Raw genomic sequence first — 21,485 nt, 5'->3', positions numbered from 1 at the left:
CAAAATATTTCCAGCATGAAGGCGACATCCCACTTACCTTGTGGGAACTGGTACTTGGGGCTCAGGGAAAGAGCTAAATTGATGTTGTGACAAATGTCTATTATGGAAATACAGGCCACAAATTCAGTTAAGAAAGTGATTAAATGGTATTACAAATAAGTATTTAAAAAAAAAAACCTAACCCAAATCAAGTTTTTAATTTTCCCCAACTGCCAATCTGAGGTTCAAAGAAATATTATCAGTATACATCCCTCTTTAGCTATTATAAACTGTTTCTTGCTATGCAAAGGTATTCATAAATCTGAATTACTACAGGAGGCTTATAGTTTCATTTTGTTTTGTTTTATAGATTTTATTTATTTATTTTTAGAGAGAGGAGAAGGAAAGGAGGAAGAGAAATATCAATGTGTGGTTGCCTCTCACCCACCCCCTACTGGGGACCTGGCCTGCAACCCAGGCATGTGCCCTAACTTGGAACCGAACCAGTGACCCTTTGGTTCACAGGCCTGCACTCAATCCACTGAGCTACACCTGCCAGGGCAGGAAGCTTATAGTTTTAAAATATAAAAATACCAAATATCATCAATATGTTACTATCAGTGCATGTGTGTGCACATAAACACAACCTATGTATTTGTCTATAATTAGTAATCAAACTAGCCTTTTTCTCCCCTTAAATTCACCAGTTAGTTAAATCATTTTGGGGGCCAGGGAGTGGCAATGACAGCTACAGCCATCACTGCTAAGGAAATCATTATGTCATGCAAATAATTCCCCTGGCTCCATCCCAACTGCATAAAAGCAGTCTTCTTTCCAGCACAGTATGTATTTGGAAAGTGTCCAGTGTATGGTGTTCTTGTCCAGATCACTCTACCCGAAGCACACAACAGGAAAAAAAGAAAAAATTGAAGCTAAGTTCACTCTTCCCAGCCAATAATTAACAGGACTCCCTTCCTGATCAAAGGACCCAGCAAATGGGCTTCAAAGGTGAGAACTGCCACCTGCATAGTTATCTTTAAATTTGATGTTGGAAAGATTTCACTTCGTTACTCCCCAGGACAATGGGTGCATTTGAAGGAAAACAGGAAAAACTTGTCTTGTGTGATATGCGTGTGGCCCCTGAAGAGAAGGACGTTCCCTAGTTCACTAATCCCCAGAGGATGCTCGTGTTTCTCATCAGCCGCAGACCAGACTGACTCAAGACACTGTCCTGCAGCTGTGTGTGTCTATGCTCCTCTACTGGGCCCTATTGTCTACTTGACTCAAGTAGGAAGAGTCTAGAAGCATTTTCAAAATGGGAGTATATAACATGTTTTACTTCTATTTTGAGTAATTTGGGGTACCCATGGAATTGCCCCTTTTCTGGTACACACAGTTGAAGGCGGGAGAAGGCAAGAGTTCCGAGCCCTAGAACACAAGTGAAGACTAACCCTGCAGCAGAGTGCCTGGCTAGGAGCGCTCCCTGCCACCTTAGGCTGTTCCTGCACTGCTGAGAACAATGGCGATCCACAGGCTGACAGGGTAAGTATGGAAAATCAATGAGCACACGCTTTGATAGACAATGCTGGGTGCAGAATACCTGCCACAGGTAATAAATCACTTCATTTAAGTTTATCTTTTTAGCAGTGCACAGTGGATTGCACCCATACATCACTTCAACCTCTCTTTTCTGCCCTGTTGACACAGGACAAATTGAGAAGGATAGTGAGAAACTGGGAGAAAGGAGGGAGGGAAACAGAAGAGCTCTGATACTAGGCCTGTGCAATAAAAGAAATAATAATAATAGTAAAGCGATGTCGTTGCTTTATAAGTGTCTGTCGTAATTGTAAATTTTTACAGCACTTCCTGATTTACCATGGGTTGGATATAAAGGTAGCTTTCTTCAAAATTCCTCAGAAAGTACTACACATCTATAGTCTCAACAAGATCTCAAACACGTGTCTTTTTTAGGAAGGGGTGAATTTATGGGCCTCACTAACGACACTGCTTAGAAACCAGTGTCCTGTGAAGTCTTGAAACACAGAATTCAGTACGATAAATGGGACTTCTGGATCAGCAATATGGCAACAGGCTAAGATATTGTGGGGGAAAAAAACACCTCCCACTACAAACACCTGGGAATGCTGGGTAAAACATAACCTGAGAAAGAAAGGAAAAAGCCAAGTAAAAGTTTATGAGCTGACTCTGAGGTCTACTCTGGTAATTTACAGATTTATATTTTTAAACCCAATGGACAAAGGCGGTGAAACCTTGAGCTGCCATAAGACAGGGAGTTGAAAGTAAAACCCTTGAGGAAAGGCAGGATGCTCCCTTGTGAAAAGGAAGACGAGGAGAGAAAAACTCGTCCTCTGGAAAAGGGGTCCGAGGAGACGATTCTGTGTGCCCCTGAAAAATGGATATTCCAGATCTGAGCCTTGAACAGCGTGACCCAGGAAGTTCCAAACTAAGCAAGCAGCAGAAATGCTGATCCCAAGCCAGTGATTCTCCTGGCGTCTCTAGAAGATGCAAATGGTTTTGGAGGAGTCCTGCTATCAGGCCAGGCCACAGGACATCAACAGAGGGAAAAAATCCCCACTAAAGATTAGCCTATAAGAAAATTAAAAAGTATAATGTACCATGAGCAGAAAACAGCAAACATAACAAGTAAGATTATCCAAGTTTCAGGAACTTGTGATAATAAAATTACAGTTTGAAGCCCTGGCTGGCGTAGCTCAGTGGATTGAGCGCGGGCTGGGAACCAAAGTGTCCCAGGTTCGATTCCCAGCCAGGGTACATTCCTGGGTTGCAGGCCATAACCCCCAGCAACCGCACATTGATGTTTCTCTCCCCCCCCTTCCCTCTCTAAATAAATAAATAAATAAATAAATAAATAAATAAATAAATAAATCTTTAAAAAAAATAATTCAAAAAAAAATAAAATAAAATAAAATTACAGTTTGAAAAAGAGAATACTAAATGAGTGTGTTTAAAACTATTAAAGACAAGCCCTGGCTGGCGTAGCTCAGTGGATTGAGTGCGGGCTGTGAACCAAAGTGTCACAGGTTCGATTCCCAGTCAGGGTACATGCCTGGGTTGCAGGCCATGACCCCCAGCAACCGCACATTCATGTTTCTCTCTCTCTCTTTCTCCCTCCCTTCCCTCTCTAAAAATAAACAAATAAAATCTTAAAAAAAAACTATTAAAGACAATAAAGTAGGAAATAAAACCCAGATAAAAAATACGAAAAAGTAACATTTAAAAATAAACCAAACAGAAATTCTAGAAATGAATAATACAATCACTGAAATTAAAAAGTCAACAGATAGCCCTGACCAGTGTGGCTCAGTGGGTTGGACATTGTCCTGGAAAGTGAAAGGTCAGGGCACAGCCCAGGGTTGTGAGTTAGGTCCCGGACAGCACACACATGAGATGCAACCAATCAATGTTTCTCTCTCACATCAATGTTTCTCTCCCTTGCTTCCTCTCTTTCTAAAAATTAATAATTAAAATTTATTTTTAAAAGTCAACAGATAGGTTAAATAGCAGATTAGACACAAAGAGAGACCTGAGTAAAATGAAAGACAGATTTGAAGAATGCTAAAAGACATCAGGAAGGTAACAAAGAGCATGAAAGAACAGCTAAGTGAATGGAGAATACGATAAGAAAACCCATATCTATTTAATACAAGATCCAGATGATGGCTCTGAACAAGTAGCTCAGTTGGTTGGAGCACTGCCCCAATATGCCAAGGGTGTAGGTTCGATCTACAGTCAGGACACATACAAGAAGCAACCAGTGAATGCATAAATAAGTAAAACAAAAAATCAATGTTTCTCTCTCTCTCTCCAAGATTAATTTTAAAAGAAAAAAGAAAACTTTATTAAAAAAATAGAAGATCAGATGAATAAAACAGAGAGACTGTGTTAGTTTGAACACTCCAAGAAGCAAGTGCCAAGAAAGAAGAAAGGATGTTGGGAAAAGCAGGAGTAGGCAAGGAGAACCTTCAGAGCACGATGCAGGAGTGACACAATGTTAACACTTGTTCAATCTTTCTGGTGGGTACAGAGGTGTGAGTTTCACTGTCTGTACACTTTTATGTATTTAAATTGTTTTAAAAATAAAAGTGTTTTAGCTCTGGCTGGTGTGGCTCAGTGGATTGAGTGCCAGCCTGTGAATGAAAGGGTTGCTGGTTCGATTCCCAGTCTAGGGCACATGCCTGAGTTGCAGGCCAAGTCCCCAGTTGGAGACATGAGGCAACCGATCAATGTTTCTCTTCCTCTTTCTCCTTCCCTTCCCCTCTCCCTAAAAATAAATAAAAATCTTTAAAAAACAAACCCAGGAAGTCTTACCCCAGGGCTTATGGTCTTAACCTGCTTCCCCCATATGGAAAGTTTTCCAACACTATGATGGCAAATGCAGACAGACGTTCTGGTGAATTCTCAGGATGGAAGACCATGGTGTTTCAGGGAAGCTTCTTGGAGAATGAGGCCCAGTTTTTACCATGACGATAAGAAACACTAACTTTGAACTCCAATTAAACAAAATTTTAACCTCCCCAAAAGAATTCCATTCTTCTCGTTAGTAAACCTGTATTACAGAAAATTGTACCCAGTTACTATTGTTTTTAACTTCATCAATAAAAATTCATTGAAATTTGTTTGTCTCTCAATAAAATGAGCACCTACATCATGTCCTTGATATTATTTCTTGGCCCACAAAGCCTCAAATATTTACTCTCTGGCCCTGTACAGAAAATGTCTGAAGATCTGACAGAGGAAAGCAGAAGAAACAGCAGACAATTCACAGCACTCAGGAAATCCCACACCTGGAGCCCTGGGGTGACCGGTAACCCAAATGGCTCTCTCCCCCAAGCTATTCCACAAGCTCTTAGTCATTTAGAGATTGTGTTTCTTTCCTTTTTCTTTTGCCATGTCTGTATTTTTTTAAATCTATTACTTCTCACCAAGGCGTGAGCAAAGAAAAGAAAGTAAAACTTAGTTCAATCAGTTTATAGCTTCATAGGAACTGGCAAAAATTGTTCAAGGAAGAGATTAGACTTATATATCATCTCTGAAATTAAATGATCACTGTTTTTATTACAAAAAATAACTGAGAATAAGTATCAGTTCATTCATTCATTCATTCAACAAACTCATTTACCACATACCCTGTGCAATGGATGGATTAGCCCTAGAATAGCTCACAGATGAGAAGATATACAACAATACAACACAACACACTCTGTAACAGAAAGCAGTTTTAAAAGACTACAGGAAATGCAAATTAAAATGAAAGTAAGATGCCATCACACACCCATAACAGCTATAAGCAAAGGACAGGCAATACCAAGTATTGGCAAGAATGTGGGGAAACAGAAACCCTTATACATTGCTGATTGAAATATAAAATATAAATGCAACCAACCACGGAAACAGTCTGGCAGTTTCTTCAAAACTTAAATATATGCTTAAGATATGACCTAGAAATTCTACTCCCACATATCTGCCCAAGAGGAACGGAAACATACATCCATCCCAAGACTTGTACACAGTTGACCACAGCAGTATTCTCAGGACAGTCCCAAGCTGGAAACAACCCAAATATCCACCAACTGACAACTGGGTAAATAAAATGTGGTGCATCACACAATAGGATACTACTCACAGATACAAAAAGAACCAGCTGCTGATTCACTCAACAACATGGATGAACTCAAAAAACAGTATGCTAAGTGGAAGAACCCAATCTCAAAAGACTGCATACTGTATGATTTCTAAATGGTATTTCCTGAAAAGATGAAGCTATAGAGACAAGAAAGCAGATCAGTGGTTGCCATTGGGTTGGGGTGAGGGCAAGGACTGACAGCAAACAAGCACAAGGGAGCTTTTGGGGGTGATGTTAAGTTCAAAAACGATTGTGGTAACGGTTGCACAAATGCATAATTTTTTAAAAGATTTTATTTATTTATTTTTAGAGAAAGGGGATGAGAGGGAGAAAGAAAATGAGAGAAACATCAATGTGTGGTTGCCTCTCATGTATCCCTTACTAGGGACCTGGCCCATAACCCAGGCATGTGCCCTGACTGGGAATCAAACTGGTGACCCTTTGCTTCATAGTCCGGTGCTCAATCCACTAAGCCACACCAGCTAGGGCCAAATGCATAGATTTACTAAAACTCATCAGCACACTTAACATGAATGAACTTATGATATGCAAATTATTCCTAATAAAGGTGTTCAACAAAACTGTAGGGACAAAGGGGCAGCTAATTGACTGAGGTGGAGAAAAGGTAGAAAAGTTTCCAGAAGAGAGAACTTCTGAGATAACATCATGCAACTGAACATTTAGTTGAGGTGGGGATTTAAGTGTGCAAAGGCAAGAAGGCACGAAAACTTAGGTAGCATTTGGGTAAGGAAAAGAAGGACGTGATACTGGAGGTAGGATGCACTTGGAAAGAGGGACAAATGAGGAAACAGGGGGCCTTGCCAAGAAATTGGCACTTCATCTCCTAAGCGATAAGAAGTCATTACGGGATTTTAAGCAGGTGAATGACTATCAAATTTGAGTGTTAGAAAGCTAACGCTGGAGGGAATGTAAAAAACAGATGACTTAGAGATAAGGGGGGAAAAAGCAAGAGGCCACATCCAGGTAAAAGATATAAAGGAAAGCAGGGCTGTAGGCAAAGTGGGTAGAAGTCAGATCAAAATGATTTGGAAGACAGAACCAACCCTTAGTTTCTAATGAGGTGGTGGGAGAGACGAGGAAGACAGCTTTTGGTCTCAGTGGCTGAGAAGATGGTGGTATCACTAAAATCAGACAAGGATTACAGGAGCAGAAGTAGGTTTGAAGGAAGGTGACAATAAGTCCTGTTTTAGGGTGATTTTTTAAAAAAAATTTATTTATTCATTTCTAGACAGAAGAGAAGGGAAGGAGCAAGAGAGGGAGAGAAACATCAGTGTGTGTTTGCCTCTGGCACAGCCCCCACTGGGGACCCGGCCCACAACCCAGGCATGTGCCCTGACTGGTAACCAAGCTGGTAATCATTTGGTTTGTAGGCCTGCGCCCAACCCACTAAGCCACACCAGCCAGGGCCTACGTTGATTTTTGAGGTGCCAGGGGAAATATTCAGGTATAAATATCCAGTGTACAACTGCAAACTTGGAAAAGAGTTTGGAGTTGGAGCTGTGGCTTGGGAAATCCTTAGCAAAAAGATGGTCACTGAAACAGCTCAAGTGAGTTAAGCTCTTGTGGATTCACATAAAGAGCAAGAAGTTAGGGCTTAAGATTTATAAAGTCTTTCTGTGACTGTGTTGCTCAGTGGTTGGGTGTCATCCTGCAAAGTGAAAAATCACCGTTCAACTTCCGGTCAGAGCATGTACTAGGTTGCAGGTATGGTCCCCAGTAAGGGTGCATATGAGAGATGTGTGTCTCTTACATTGATGCTTCTCACACTCTCTCCCTCCCTCCCTTTCCCTTTCCCTCTCTCTAAAAATAAATAAATAAACCCCACAATTTACTTTGTCCTGTGAGCAGACATGATGGAAATGTTTTTCCTCTGTTGTTCTTATCATTAGTCTATTCCTAGCAGACTGCTAACATATTTTTATAAAGAGTTCGAGATTACAAAGCAAACATGAGAAAGATGATAATCAGACTGGGAACAGATATACAGATTGGAGAACCTAATGGCAGAATACAACATAGGCAATTTAGACTATACAGAATTTGCTCTCTAGAGAGCAAGGTACATGTTTTAGCTGGCTTCAAAACTCGTATTTCTAGCACAGGCATTTCATCTGCTCTTTCAGGTTAAGGGTCAGATTCTGTCTATTGCCCTCAGCTCACACACAGCCATCCAAATGCCCATCAGTTCTACCATCGCTCAATAACGAGATACGCACATCGGTTCCTGGGGAATGGCCTTCTTGGACCTTCCCAATGCCCCCAAATGGCTGACACGGGGAGAGGCCAAAAAATGTCATACAATACCATCCACATACAGGTAAGAAATGTAGACAAAGAACAGTTGGCTAAATGCCAAGAGATCCAGATTCTATACTTTATTCTTCCACCATGGACAAGTTAATTATATTCTTCGCACGTACAAATGGGCCTACAATGCACACTACAGGTTTTGAAAAAGTAAGTGTTGTACAACATGGGATAATACTGCCTGACAGTTGGTCAGATCCCACAGCAGCTCCTACATACTGAGAGGCCGAAGAAGTTAGAGCGATGCTCTACTGTTTCAGGGGGGACAAGAACCTTTGCTGGTAAAATATGAGAATAATTTACAAGAAAGCATGCTTAGGTGTGGAGGAACTACAGTTTAATTGACTCCCCTTCTGTACATAGCCTTTAATTCTGTTCACACATGTTTCTAGCCTTTTAGTAACAGAACTCAGAACATGACCTGGAGCCCCTCATTCTTTGCTGCTCAGGCCTCGCCCGCCCCCTACAGCAGGCCTCCTCCAATGGAGAGCTGCCCTGACTGCCCGTCTGTTTTCTGCCTGGGCCCCTTCTACCCAGGCAGGGTCCACATTTCCGTGTCTGTCTCACGTGACCAGATAAGGAGCCTCCGGGACACAAAGCAGAGCTCGTTCTTCTTGTGTTCTCATTACTCGGCCTCGTGTAGGGGGCTCCAGCAATGACTCCCAAGTGAAAGAATGGCAGAAAAGTAGAAGTAGGAAGGACTTCTAAATGGCACATACTAAAAATAAAAATGTTATATTAGATTTTTTTTAATAAAAATTGTACATATAGTTAAGCATCACTTAATGATGGGAACATGTTCTGGAAATGCGCCACGAGGCGATTTCGGTGCTGTGTGAACATCACACGGTGCACCCACACAAACCCGGGTGGTGTGGCCTGCTACACACCTGGCCTGTACGGTACAGCCTGCTGCTCCCGGGCTAACGTCTGCACAGCCTAGCGTTGTACTGATTGAACACTGTAGGCAGCTGCCACCAGTGGTAACTATTTCTGTACCAAAACATATCTAAATATAGAAAAGGGACAGTAAAAATGTGGTCTGAAAGATGGAAAAATGGTACACCTGTACAGAGAGAGCACTTATCTACCACGAACGGCGCCGGCAGGAGCGGACGCCGCTCTGGGGGTCGGCCAGCGGTGAGCGAGTGCGCAGGCCTGGGAGGCCGCCGTCTCCTACGACGGACTTGCAGGAACACTGCGCACTCGGGCTACGTTCGATTTATTCCACAACGGCGCCGCGCTGCACTGCAACAGCTAGGGTGCCGTGACAGCCACGTCATTCGGCAACAGGAATTTTTTAGCTTCCTTATCCACTGTTCTCCACAACACTGTGTGTCCCATGACCGTGCTGAGGGTGTGCAACAGGATGACTTCACACGCACACACGTCACGAAACAGTCGCTGCAGTCAAGCTAACCAACATATGTCCTCCCGCAGTGAACCCTCCGTGTATGTGCCATGCGAGCAAGAATGAAATTTTAAAAACCTCCTGTGCATTCATTAACGGACAAACGGATAAACATAACGTGGTGCATGCACACAACAGAGTATTATTCAGCCTTTAAAAGGAAGAAAATACTGGCACAAGCTGCAACGCAGATGAACCTAGAAAGCCTTATGCTAAGAGAAATAATCCAGATATGAAAAGCTGAATACGGTATAATTCCAATTACGGGAGGTCCCTAGAATAGTCAAAGCGTTGAGACGGAAAGTAGAACGGTGATTGCCAGGGGCTGGAGGAGGAAAGAAAGGAAGTTAGCCTTTTCCGGTACAGAGTTTCTTTTCGGGGAAGATGGTAAAGTTCTGGAAATGCATAGTGGTGGTGACTGCACAACACTGTGACTGTATTTAATATCACTTAAAAACAGCTAAAATGGTAAATTACACACACACACACACACACACACACGACATACAATTTTTTAAAAGGTCTCCTGTGCAGTATCTCGCCTGAGAAAGGATATGGGGCCATGGCCTTGGTTCACTTTCAGTGGCTATTTCTTTTTCGGTTGAGTTCTTAAATATCTAATTGACAGCAAAGGGAAGAAAACACATTTAGCCTTTACACAGCTCAGGGTCCAAATGTCTGCAGTCTTTAATTTGGAAAATACCACAAGAATCATGGAAATGATTCTAAATTTACTTCTAAATCATGAAAGCAAAAATGAAGTGCGATGTTAATTAGGCTTTCTGGGAGTGTAAGTGTTGCTGCAGATGACTCATAGATTTATTTAATTGCAATCACTGGCTACTCTGCTGACCTCACTGCCAGAGAGATAAACAGTTAAGTAATTAAGATATTCAAAACCTGAACTAGAACAGAAAAAAAGTGTATGTTGCTAACACGTTTTTTTAGCATCAATTGTGATTCCTACATCAAAGGACTAACATTTTTAAAAGGAGATTAACATGAAACGAATTAGCTTTCATATTTGACTGTTTTGGTAACCAGATGCATAGAACTATTTTATTGTCCCTTTGTACCACACCCAAACAGAGAAAGTAGTTGAGTTCAATTCTGTGAGATTTCTAGATTATAACATTGAAGTTCTCACACAAGCAAAACCTCCCAGCAATGTCAGATGTCTTATCAAGATAAAGACAGGAAGGTGTTTTGGTTTTTTTTTTTTTATATCTGTCAAGACAATATAGAGCCATGCTTGTTACCTTTTTTTCAAGTTCTTTTCCTTTTAAAGAAAAGTATTATATTTATTCCAATGTCAGTTTAATCTTGGGTCCTCAGCAAGGCTTTAAAATGGTGGATTAGAATGCAACAAAGTGACAGAGTCCAAATTAAATTGACAATGCCCACTCCAGCCTTCAAAAGATGTGTGTATCAGCATCATCATGAGCAATTTCCTGGGTCACTTTTACCTTTTTCCAAGCACCAAGCCTTTCCAGCCTCAAGCATGGAGAAGGAGAATATGTAAGAGAAGGGACTTAGCTATGTCAACATGGACACGGAAGGTAAATTAAATTGGTAGGACCAAATAGTTTTAATTGCTTAGGTGACAAAGAGGAAGAGCAAAGAGATTAAAATGCTAGCACTTAAAGGAGCAGAGCAATAAATGCTTTGAAGATCAATGTACCTGCCTCTGCAGTTCAGTAAATAGGGCCTAAGGATGATTTTGACTGGGCAGTGAGAAAGGACTTTGCACCTGAAGATCTTATCCCCTAGCAAGGGCTGGAAGCACAGAATCACTGAAGATGGAAGAAAAAGGCATGGTGGTTCTGGACAGGCTCAGCGGTGGGAGAAGCAGAGGTGAGATTAGTAAAGGTGGAGTCCTCAGGGTGCTGAAGAGACCTGTACCTCTCCTTAAAGTCAGGGAAGCTGCCCTGGTCCTGAGAGCATCTGGTCCCAGGTAAGAAAATCACTTCATTCTGGGTAGAACCACTGCCATCCAGCCAGGGACACGTGCAGAATGAAGTGACCAAAAGAAAAACAAAACACCAGGATTAAGCCCACAAATCATTTGCCATAAACCTTTCCAGGAAAACAGTGTACGTCCTGGAGATGGAATATACCACGTGGTGGCTATAGTTAACAATGCTCCATTGTATACTTAAAATTTCCTACAGAAGTAGATCTTAAAAGTTCTCATAACACACACACACACACACTCACATTGAGTTGTGTTTTTTTTTTTTTTTAAAGAACAGCAATGCATTAGTTGGGATCCCAGGTAAGAATTTCAGAAGAAAACACCTTCAAAGGACGGGGCTTCTCTCTGTGGTTTCAAAAACAAGCAAGTTTCACATCCGCCACACCAAGGACCCAGAAACCCTTACTGTGCTGGGGAACTGGGGTGTGGGAGCTTTGAAACTTGCACAAATAACCAACTCTTCCTTTAGAAATCCTGAAGTATCTTCTTCTCCCCTAAGAGATCCCAGGGTAGCAAGTCATTAAAAGGCTCACTCTATACCATTCTTCTATTTCTCTGAGCTTAAATTTAAAAAAAAAATTAAATCAGAAACAAAATTAGTTTTTCCACCATGTTCCTAAAGGCTCTATTTCTTTGTGACATCCTGGTTAAGCTTGCACATACTTTTATTATTCATTCATTTTTTTTTGACCCAGAAGAATTGACCACCCCCACCCCTATACCAAGGCAAAAGACTCCAGTTAAAAAGAGTTGAATGTGCCCTCGTTTGGGGAGGTGCTGAAGAGGTAGGTCCTAAGCAATATAGAGAAAACTACTGCTTGTGGCTGGAGGTGGGGGTTAGGGAATCAGCCACACAAAGATACCTGGAGTCCGACTGGAACTTCTGAAGCAATTTAAGCCTTACGCTCCAAATGCCTAAACAATGGGCTCTATTTATGCACAGTCCAAAAGACCTCATTGCATCAGAAGGCACCTTCCGAATAAGATTGCAGCTAATTCTCCTAGCAGCAGAAGTCCACTCCCACAAATAACAAAGCTTCGCTCTGTTATTCATACTAAGGATTAAACCCAACAGGATAAAATGCACAGTTGCCAAGTCAACTTAGTTATGTAGGGCTAAGCATGGAAAAGTGAGCTCTTGTCTCCCAAGTAAAGCCTGGTGGTTGGTACAGGCTCTAATTTCTTTAAATGTGCCTGTCACAATTTCTTCCCCTGTTAGCAAAGTGCCTTGAGAAACAGAGCTTGAGTATTACCACTGTCTTCGGGGCCATGTCACAATTGTGAGTGCAACTCTTCAAAGTAACACACTGTTACATAAAGTATCAGATTCCCAGCCAAAAGGCTGCCTCTAAAGCATCAAGGGGCTAGCCCCCTCTCTGTCCCACACCTACAATTTCCTTCCATTTGCTATTCCCTACCCTGCCCTTGGTTCCAGCTAAAACAATCTGCCGCCCACGTGCAGCACACACGACCTACAGCTCCCCACTTTCAAACCTTCTTTGCCAAAATCCATATTCATCCTTCAGGACTTCCTTCAAAGAGCCTCCCCGTGACCCATCCATGATCCCAACCCCTTGCAAGCTCTTCTTTGCACGTGGTCAATAGCAAGTCTGCAGTTGATTAAGTTTAATGTTCTTACTGAAATACTGACATATCGGATAATACGTTGTCTGGGATTTGCTTCAAAATAACCCACGGATGGAGGCAGAGGGAGCAGCGTCACAGGCACAGGAATGGCCAGGAGCTGCCTGTCCTTGTAGGAGGATGGAGACATATGGGTTCATACGAGGTTCTCTCCACTTCTGCTTATGTTTGAATTTCCACAGTGAAAACCTGAAAATAACGAGTGGCCAGAAGCTAGCGAGTGACAGAGCCTAAATTTGAACGCAAGACCTCCTGACTGTAACACCAGTGTCCTCTCTGCAGAGTACTGCTTTTTCATTAATTATTTCATTGTTGCTGTCACGGCCTTTTCCCCTTTATCCTATTGTATTCTTTATTCATTTGACATGGAAAGCCCTGGTTGTTCTCCTCAAGGAGCTGGCAGTGTAACTGGGGACACAGGTAAACAGATAAATGACAGTGGAAAATAGTGAGTGCAAAACAGGCAAGATAGGAACTGAGTGGAAACAATTTCCTGTGGGAAAACAGAGTCATTAAGCCGGCCTGGGGAGCCCCAAAAGCAGCCCAGTCAGGAGTGGTGTCCAGATGGAGCTCAAAAGCTCAGCAGGGACAGAACATGTTAGGTGAAGGAGTTTAGGGACATGGGCACAAAGGGGCAGTTGTGAAGGGGGGGGTGCCCTGGTAACATAAATGGGGGTCAGACTGTGAAGGGGCCAAAGCCAAACCAAGGGGTCTGGATTTGACCTCTTAGGCCATCAGAAATCAACAGGGAACCACTGTCGGTCTGTCAGGAAGGTACCTGGCAGCTGTGCAAGTGAAAGCAGGGAGCGACCACAGCCAGGGTCAGGGTGGATGAGGTGCCAGATTTAAAGGGGCGCCCAAAACTCAATGATCCAGATAAATATTACATTTAAATGCAATACTTTTTAGAAATCAAGATTAATGCAAAAAAAATCCACAATGAAAAAAACCCAAATTGTAAATAAAGGCAGGCTGTTGCTGTTTTACGACCCTCCCTTACTATGTAACTGGAAACCCAACCCACCTCCCGTCCCCACCCCCCACCACTGGGTGGATTTATGAGGGTTGACAATGATATGGGAACAGATGGGACATATATGACGCTTTATATATAGTTGTATTTTTTTTAATTGTAGAGCTTTTATTAACTTTTCCCACTTGGGTCACCACACGGGAGGATATTTTGATGAGCACATACAGGGGTGCACGGTTTTGTTTGCACTGGGCTCCAACATGGGTAGCGGGACTCTGAAAAAGAGATGGGGAGACATGGGGAGGGGCCACCCTTAAAGCAAGAGCACACGCCCCTAGGGTTAAAGAGGAGACACCAGATTCAAACATCTCAAGGGCAGAAACGAGAGACGGTGGAAACACAGGGGTGTGGACCTTAAGGTTCATGTTAAGCTTAATTTATTCTACCCAACTATATCCTAAGTGCTTCCGGGGCAGAAGTACCATTCTCCTAGTCCTTTTTAATTTAATTTATTTTTTTTTAAATCATGTTACACCCAGCTCAATGAGTTCCTATTAAAAAATTAGGTGGATTCCCTGGCTGGTGTGGCTTGGTGGATTGAGTGCCAGCTTGCAAACCAAAGGGAGGCCGGGTTCAATTCCCAATCAGGGCACAGGCCTGGGTTGCAGGCCAGGACCCCAGTTGGGGGTGTGTGAGAGGCAACCACACATTGATGTTTCTCTCCTTCCCTTTCTCCTTCCTTTCTCCTCTCTCTAAAAATAAATAAATAAAATCTTTTAAAAAGTATTTAAAAATAAATAATTAGGTGGAAAAAAGAACTTAAATCCAAAGCACACACAACTGAAGCCAGAAGTGTGTAGTTCCTACTTCATATAGCCTCTCGATGAAGAGCAGGGAGAAGCGGTGAATATTCAAAACATATGAACCATTAACAATGACTATGAGCCCCAAACACTAATAAGTTATTTGGATGACACTCTCCTATTGTTTTCCCATTTCATTTTGCACCCTTAGGACTAGGGAGAACAATAATCGGGGCTCAGCTTTATGGTCCTTGCAGCTATCAGATTAGAAGAAAAGCTGACAAAATTGGTGTTTTCCCTGCTTTGTGCAATTGGAGAGCACAGCCGAGCTGCTTTCCAGTTTTCTGTATCAAATATTAACTAGACCCCCACCTCACTCTCTCTAGCCTGCCCGTGTTACCTTCAGTCTTAGGTGATAAGGACATGGCCCCATGTCTGCAAAGCAAATCAGAGGCCAGCTCAGGACTGCGGATAGTTCAAGTGACAATGGGGCGAGGCGTCATCCAGATGAATCATCAGGTGTGGAAATGCGCTTAAGAGACTCATAATGCCTGGAGGAGGGGTAGTTCTTCATAAATAAAAGCTGCTAAACCCCAACCTCTAGAAGGCGTCAGAAGGCTGAGCTGCTCTGAGAGGGAGGTACAGTACAGAGTTGACAGCTTGCAATGTGTGGCCAGACCCAGGCAAGGGGCTGTGGCTTAACAGGAAATCGGTTACTTAGCAGTTGAACGGATGTATGCGAGTTCAGAGCCCTGGCACAGGCTATGTTCATCCTATAAAGTGAAAACCGAGCTGTGTGAACCCTGACAGATGTGCAACTGACTCATGAGCTTATAGGTGGTACCTGCTTGGATCTCCCAGAAAACTTAATTCTTTGTGAACAATTATGAATTATTTAAGACCACTGTTTATCAGGCATCTACGATGTGCTCAGTGCATCACAGGCTTAGTTTTTCAACCACCCCAAAGCCCTGCAAAGGAAAGCATTATTTTCACTTGACAAAAGGAAGCTTAGAGATGTTATTTGCCTGAAGTCACGCAGCTGGTCCTAACACGGTGAGAATTAAAAGCCGGAGCTAAACCATGCTTAAAGGAATGAGAAACCTTTCCTTTGCAGATCTCAATGACCTTACTTTTGGTTAGAGGGAAGTGAATGAGGCTGAGTTTCCAGGGCAGGGTCAGTTCCTGACTTGAACATTTTGCTATTTTGTTCATCATAAAGTATTTTGCATTAATTATGATTTTAAAAACATTGTATTAAAATATTATTCATTGCAATTATTGAGTTTTTTGGTGCTCCCTTCAATTCTGCACCCAAAGGGCGTGTCTTGGCCTAGTTGGCTCTGCTCCAGGCACATCGGACCTGTGATAACCTGAATGGAATCTGCAGAGCAGCTCTCACTCCCAGCAGACTTTTCCCTTCCTCCTGCTAGCCTGCCTCATAAGTTTTACATCCAAAGTTACTGCCCCCTGGGAAAGAGGTTTTCATTTTTTATTTCTTGTTTTTTTTTTTTCTTTTGTTTTTGTTGTTGTTCATTTTGTTTTTTTCCTTTATCCTGTTTCTTTATTCAGAAAGAAACTCACTGGCTGGGATATTTATAAGCAAGAAATGTAGCAAAAGAGGCCCCAGTCAGGGCACACACAATAATCAACCAATGAAGAGACTTCTCGTCAAGATGGCAGCGTGGGCAGACATGGATCGTCTCTTCACACCACAACATCAAAATTACAAATAAAATATAGAACAACCACCACTCAGTACCATCTGAAATCGAGTTGAATGGAAGTCTGACTGACAACAATGGAATTAAAAAAACCACATCCATCCAGTCTAGTAGGAGGGCCACAGACAAGGTCCCTCACCCACGTGTGATGGATAGAAATTTAGGTGGAACATCTTGGGAACAAGGAGACCAAGCCCCACACTAGGCCCCAGCCCAGGGTTCCAGTGCCAAGAAGATAAGTCTCCAAAACTTATGGCTGCAAATACCAATGGAGTTCAAGTCAAAGGAAGAAATTCTGGAGTCTCAAGCAGTTCCTCTTAAAGAACCCACACACAGACTCACCTACTCAGACTCACTCCCTGTGAGCTCCAGCACTGGGGTGGTGGCTTGAAGGGTACCAGTGGTACGCCAGGAGAAGCTAAGTGTCTGGCATCAAGGTGAACACAACCCGTTTTCCGTTTTCTGAGCCCTCCCCCTGCAAAGCCACAGAGGCAGCAGGTTGGTGCCATATTTGAGACTCCAACAACCAGGCTAACCCTGTCTGACCGGCCCTAGAGATTTCTGGAGACTACACTCCACCCAATTTACAGACCCACCCAAGCTGCTTTTCCATATGAATGGCTGCTCTTGGCTCAAACTATACAACCTCCTAAATCATCTCAAGTCAGAAACAGCTGGCTTCAGTCTGACACTAGCAGCAGCCAGCCTAGATTCACAGCTTGGCTTCACCTGGAAATCTCCAAGCCCAGCACAAGTAGCTGATATCTCAGATTGCTTTATAGCTCAGGCAGGGTGGCCCTAGGCAAAACAGAGGTGGGGGCTGACCTTGTCCTGCACCACCTGGGATACCCAGAGCCAGTGAGTGCACCCAGTGAAGAGCTACGGACCATGTCAGAGGACCACCACCCTGCCCCTGCACAGCTGATCCTACACAGAGGGCAGAGGTTGGTGGTACATGGTCACAGCCAATCCTTGTAGCTGACTGGTCTGGGTAAATCCCTCCCATTCACCTGCCAACAGCAACCAAGGCTCAACTACAAGAGGAGGGTGTACTCAGACTACAAGAAGGGTGCACCTCAAGTACCTAGCTTGGGTGATAGGGAAGGCTGTGCCCTGGACCCTACAGGACACCTACTACGTTAGGCCACACTACCAAGACACAGAGTCATAGCAGCTCCGCCTAATATATAGAAACAAACACAGGGAGGCTGCTAAAATGAGGAGACAAAGAAACATGGCCCAAAGGAAAGAACAGACCAAAACCCCAGAAAAAGAGCTAAACGAAATGGAGATAAGCAATCTATCAGATGCAGAGTTCAAAACACTGGTTATAAGGATGCTCAAGAACTCAGTGAGGATCTAGCCCTGGCTGGTATGGCTAAGTGGATTGAGTACCAGCCTATGAACCAAAGGGTCACCAGTTCAATTACCAGTCAAGGAACATGCCTAGGTTGCAGGCCAGGTGCTCAGTTGGGGGCTTGTGAGAAGTGACCACACATCAATGTTTCTCTCTCTCTCTTTCTCCCTCCCTTCCCCTCTCTCTAAAAGAAATTAATAAATCTTTAAAGGACTTAAAAAGAAAATTTGAAAATTTTAAAAAGAACTTAGTGAAGATCTCAACAGCATAATAAAGATCCAGTCAGAAACAAAGGATATACACTAATTGAAATAAAGAACAATTTACAGGGAAACACCAATAGAGTGGATTAAGCTGAGAATCAAATCAATGGTCTGGAACATAAGGTAGCAAAAAACAACCAGTCGGAACAAAAAAATCCAAAAAAATGAGGATAGTATACACAGCCTCTGGGACAACTTCAAGAGGTCCAACATTCACATCATAAGGGTACCAGAAGGAGAAGAGAAAAAGCAAGAAATTGGAAATCTATTTGCAAAATAATGAAAGAAAACTTCCCTAATCTGGTGAAGGGATACACAAGTCCAGGAAGCACAGAGAATCCCAATCAAGATGAATGCAATGAGGCCCACTCCAAGACACACCATAATTAAAATGCCTAAGTTTAAAAATAAAGATAGAATCTTAAAAACAGCAAGAGAAAAGCAGGTAGTTACCTACAGGGGAGTTCCCATAGGAGCGTCAACTGATTTCTCAAAAGAAATTTTGCAGGCTAGAAGGATTGGCAAGAAATATTCAGAGTCATGAAAAGCAGAGACCTACAGCCAAGATTGCTCTACCCAGCAAAGCTATCACTGATAATCAAAGGGCAGATAAAGAGCTTCTTCCAAGACAAGAAAAAACTAAAGGAGTTCATTGTCACCAAACCATTATTATATGAAATGTTAAAGGGACTTATTTAAGAAAAAGAAGATGAAAACTATGAACAATAACATGGCAAAAATAATACATATCATCAAAAATTGAATCTAAAAAACTAACTAAATTGAATCTAAATTGAATCAAACAAACTAAGCAAACAAGAACAACAGAGACAGAGTCATGGCACAGAAAGCATTTTGATGGTTGCCAGATGGTTGTGGGGGAATGGTTGAAGAGGTGAGGGGACAAAGAAGTACAAATAGGTAGTTACAGAATAGCCATGGGGATGTAAAGTACAGTAGAGGAAATGGAGTAGCCACAGAACTTATACAAATGACTCATTGACATGAACAATGGTGGAGGGATTGCTTGAGGGAGTAGGGGTGCTGGATGGAGGAGGGCAAAAGGGGAAAAATCAGGACAACTGTAATAGCATAATCAATAAAATATAATATAAAAAAGAATCAACTAATGAATGCATAAATAAGTGGAATGACATCGATGTTTCTCTCTCTCTCTCAAATCAATAAATACAAGAAAATTTTTAATGTGGTAAAAGGTGGCAAATTGGAAAATGGAGGCAAAAAGTTTCACGCTATCGCCCTGACTGGTGTGGCTTAGATGATTGGGCATCGTGCACAAAGCAAAAGGTTCCATTCCAGTTGGGTCACATACCTGGACTGCGGGTTCCATCATGGGTTGGGGCACGTGCAGAAGGTGCCTGATCAATGTTTCCCTCCCTCTCTTTCTTTCTCCCTTCCCCTCTCTCTAAAAATAAATAAACAAAATCTTTAAAATGTTTCATGCTATCCATAATTATATTCAAGGACACAAAAAGGAAGTGTCTAAGGGTAATGTCATACCCCCTGACCTAAAGCTGGATAACATATTTTTATAAGCTTTTGTTATGATAACATCTTCACACATCTGCTTCACAGCATTGTCTCTGAGCCCTCTTACCAGATACAAAGTGAAATAAATACAATGGGCTGAGCTTGTCACTGATAGCTGGAGGGAGAAAAGTCATCCTTTTTCTTTCTAAACTTTTGTTTCTACAAATGTGGTATTGTTATGACATACACAAGTATGAAGAGGGTAACCACATGCCAACAGCAAACATGGCTGTTATGACTCTTATTCTGTATTTTTTTAACTAAATACAGAGCTTGATCTTTTTTTAAATCAACATTAGGAGGCTCATCAGTTACACAGAAGAGAAACTGACACCGAAATTGACATGGGGGTGTAGGTACACATACTCTCCAATTTCCTAAGCAAATCGGATGCTTCTTTACAGTGCAAACAAACTATTGCAACATCAGTCCTGATTTCAATTAAAGAAGCATTCATTCAGCGCTTACTGTGTGTCCGGACACAACCAGGAATTTGTATCACCAAGACAAAGGGCCAGGTGTCCTGAGACAGACAGGAGCCCAACAACAGAGCATTGCCAGTTGGACCAGTGTTTTATGGAAAAGAGCACAGTACATTAGCTTAATTTAAAAAAAAAAAAAAAAAAGGTCTTTATTTCAATCCAAGTACACTTTCTGCCGGACAGGCCAAGAGAAATTTATAGGAGCAGAGGGGGTGGACCTCTGGTAGGATTACAATAAAATTAAATTTTTGTGGCCTGGAGATTCCTCTCCCTTTTCAGCACTTTCAACTCTAAAAAATGGAAAAGTAGCAAGCTGGCAGCAGGGCTGATTTTTGTTGCTGAGGCACAGGATTATGCTGCTGGATTACTTCTCCGGTTCTCCTAACCTGACCTATCTAATGAACAGCTAAAGGGAGGAAAGAAAAATTACTTCTGAGCTCAGAAAACCAACGTTTAAAAAGTCCAGATTCTAAAATCCACAAATTTCTACAAAGTCACTTAGGTATTCACTTAGGGAGGGACTCTGTCTGCTTCAACCAAAGATATTCTAACCAAGACCTTAATCTGGTTGCTTAACCTGCAGGAGCTTAGAAGGCACACAGCAGAAGGGGTACACTGTCAAACAGGGCCGAGACCTGAAGACTGTCAACTGTAATTGTCATGGCTGGGGCAATTCAATGATTCCCAAGCACGGCCCAGTCTAAGGCCCATTCATTCATTCATTCATTCACTCAATCAACGTTCATCAGAAACCTCCTCTGAGCTCCCTCAGTTCCAGGTAAGACTACCCTCCCTGACTTTAAGGTCTACAGAGCTACCAAAGCTCCTGATGAGACCTTGCCCCTCACCCCAACCCCCAGTGCAAATCTCCTAAGAGAACAGAGACCCTTGGAAGGTGTACATATTAGTTTCCAGCGGCTGCTGTAACAAAGTACCACAAACCATGTGGCTTAAAGACAAAAGAAACAGACTTGGTGGCGGTCACTGAGCAGACTGGACTCTTCTTGTTGGCGCACCTCACTCTGCTTCCTCCTCAACCATGTGTGACAAACCCAGTGTGGCCAAGATTGAGAGATTTGATAAATCAGAACTGAAAAAGACAGAAATGCAAGAGAAAAATCTACTGCTTTCCAAAGAAATTATTGAACACGTGAAGCGAGTAGGCAAATCCTAATGAGGGCACACCACCAATATGCACCATACACACCACAAGCATTGCCTTCTTATTTTAATGCTTTTAGCTTTTTAACTTTGTGAGATGCGGAGAGGACGGATCAGTGTAAATGATTGTGCTGCCCCCCTTCACATCAGAGCACTACTGACAGTGAAG

General features: G+C 42.4%; 2 protein-coding genes across 3 annotated transcripts in view; one reads left to right on the top strand and one right to left on the bottom strand.

The window, feature by feature from the left end:
* Positions 1–21,485, bottom strand: part of PITPNC1 (phosphatidylinositol transfer protein cytoplasmic 1) — a 222,981-nt gene that overhangs the window by 161,659 nt on the left and 39,837 nt on the right. The gene's annotated exons all lie outside the window — the stretch shown is intronic.
* LOC123816774 (thymosin beta-4-like) lies at positions 21,195–21,329 on the top strand. Its single transcript, XM_045835971.1, has one exon. The coding sequence runs from the start codon at positions 21,195–21,197 to the stop codon at positions 21,327–21,329; it is 135 nt and encodes a 44-aa protein (XP_045691927.1).

This window comes from Phyllostomus hastatus, unplaced genomic scaffold (assembly GCF_019186645.2).
Source record: "Phyllostomus hastatus isolate PE091 unplaced genomic scaffold, TTU_PhHast_1.1 phas_contig_210, whole genome shotgun sequence".
NCBI lineage: Eukaryota > Metazoa > Chordata > Mammalia > Chiroptera > Phyllostomidae > Phyllostomus > Phyllostomus hastatus.
Note: the sequence above shows the minus strand (reverse complement) of the source record. Positions and strands in the feature narration are given on the sequence as shown.

What these genes read in the sequence shown, in the direction of transcription:
- LOC123816774 (XM_045835971.1), top strand. Translation starts at nt 21,195, where the DNA reads ATGTGTGACAAACCCAGTGTGGCCAAGATTGAGAGATTTGATAAATCA.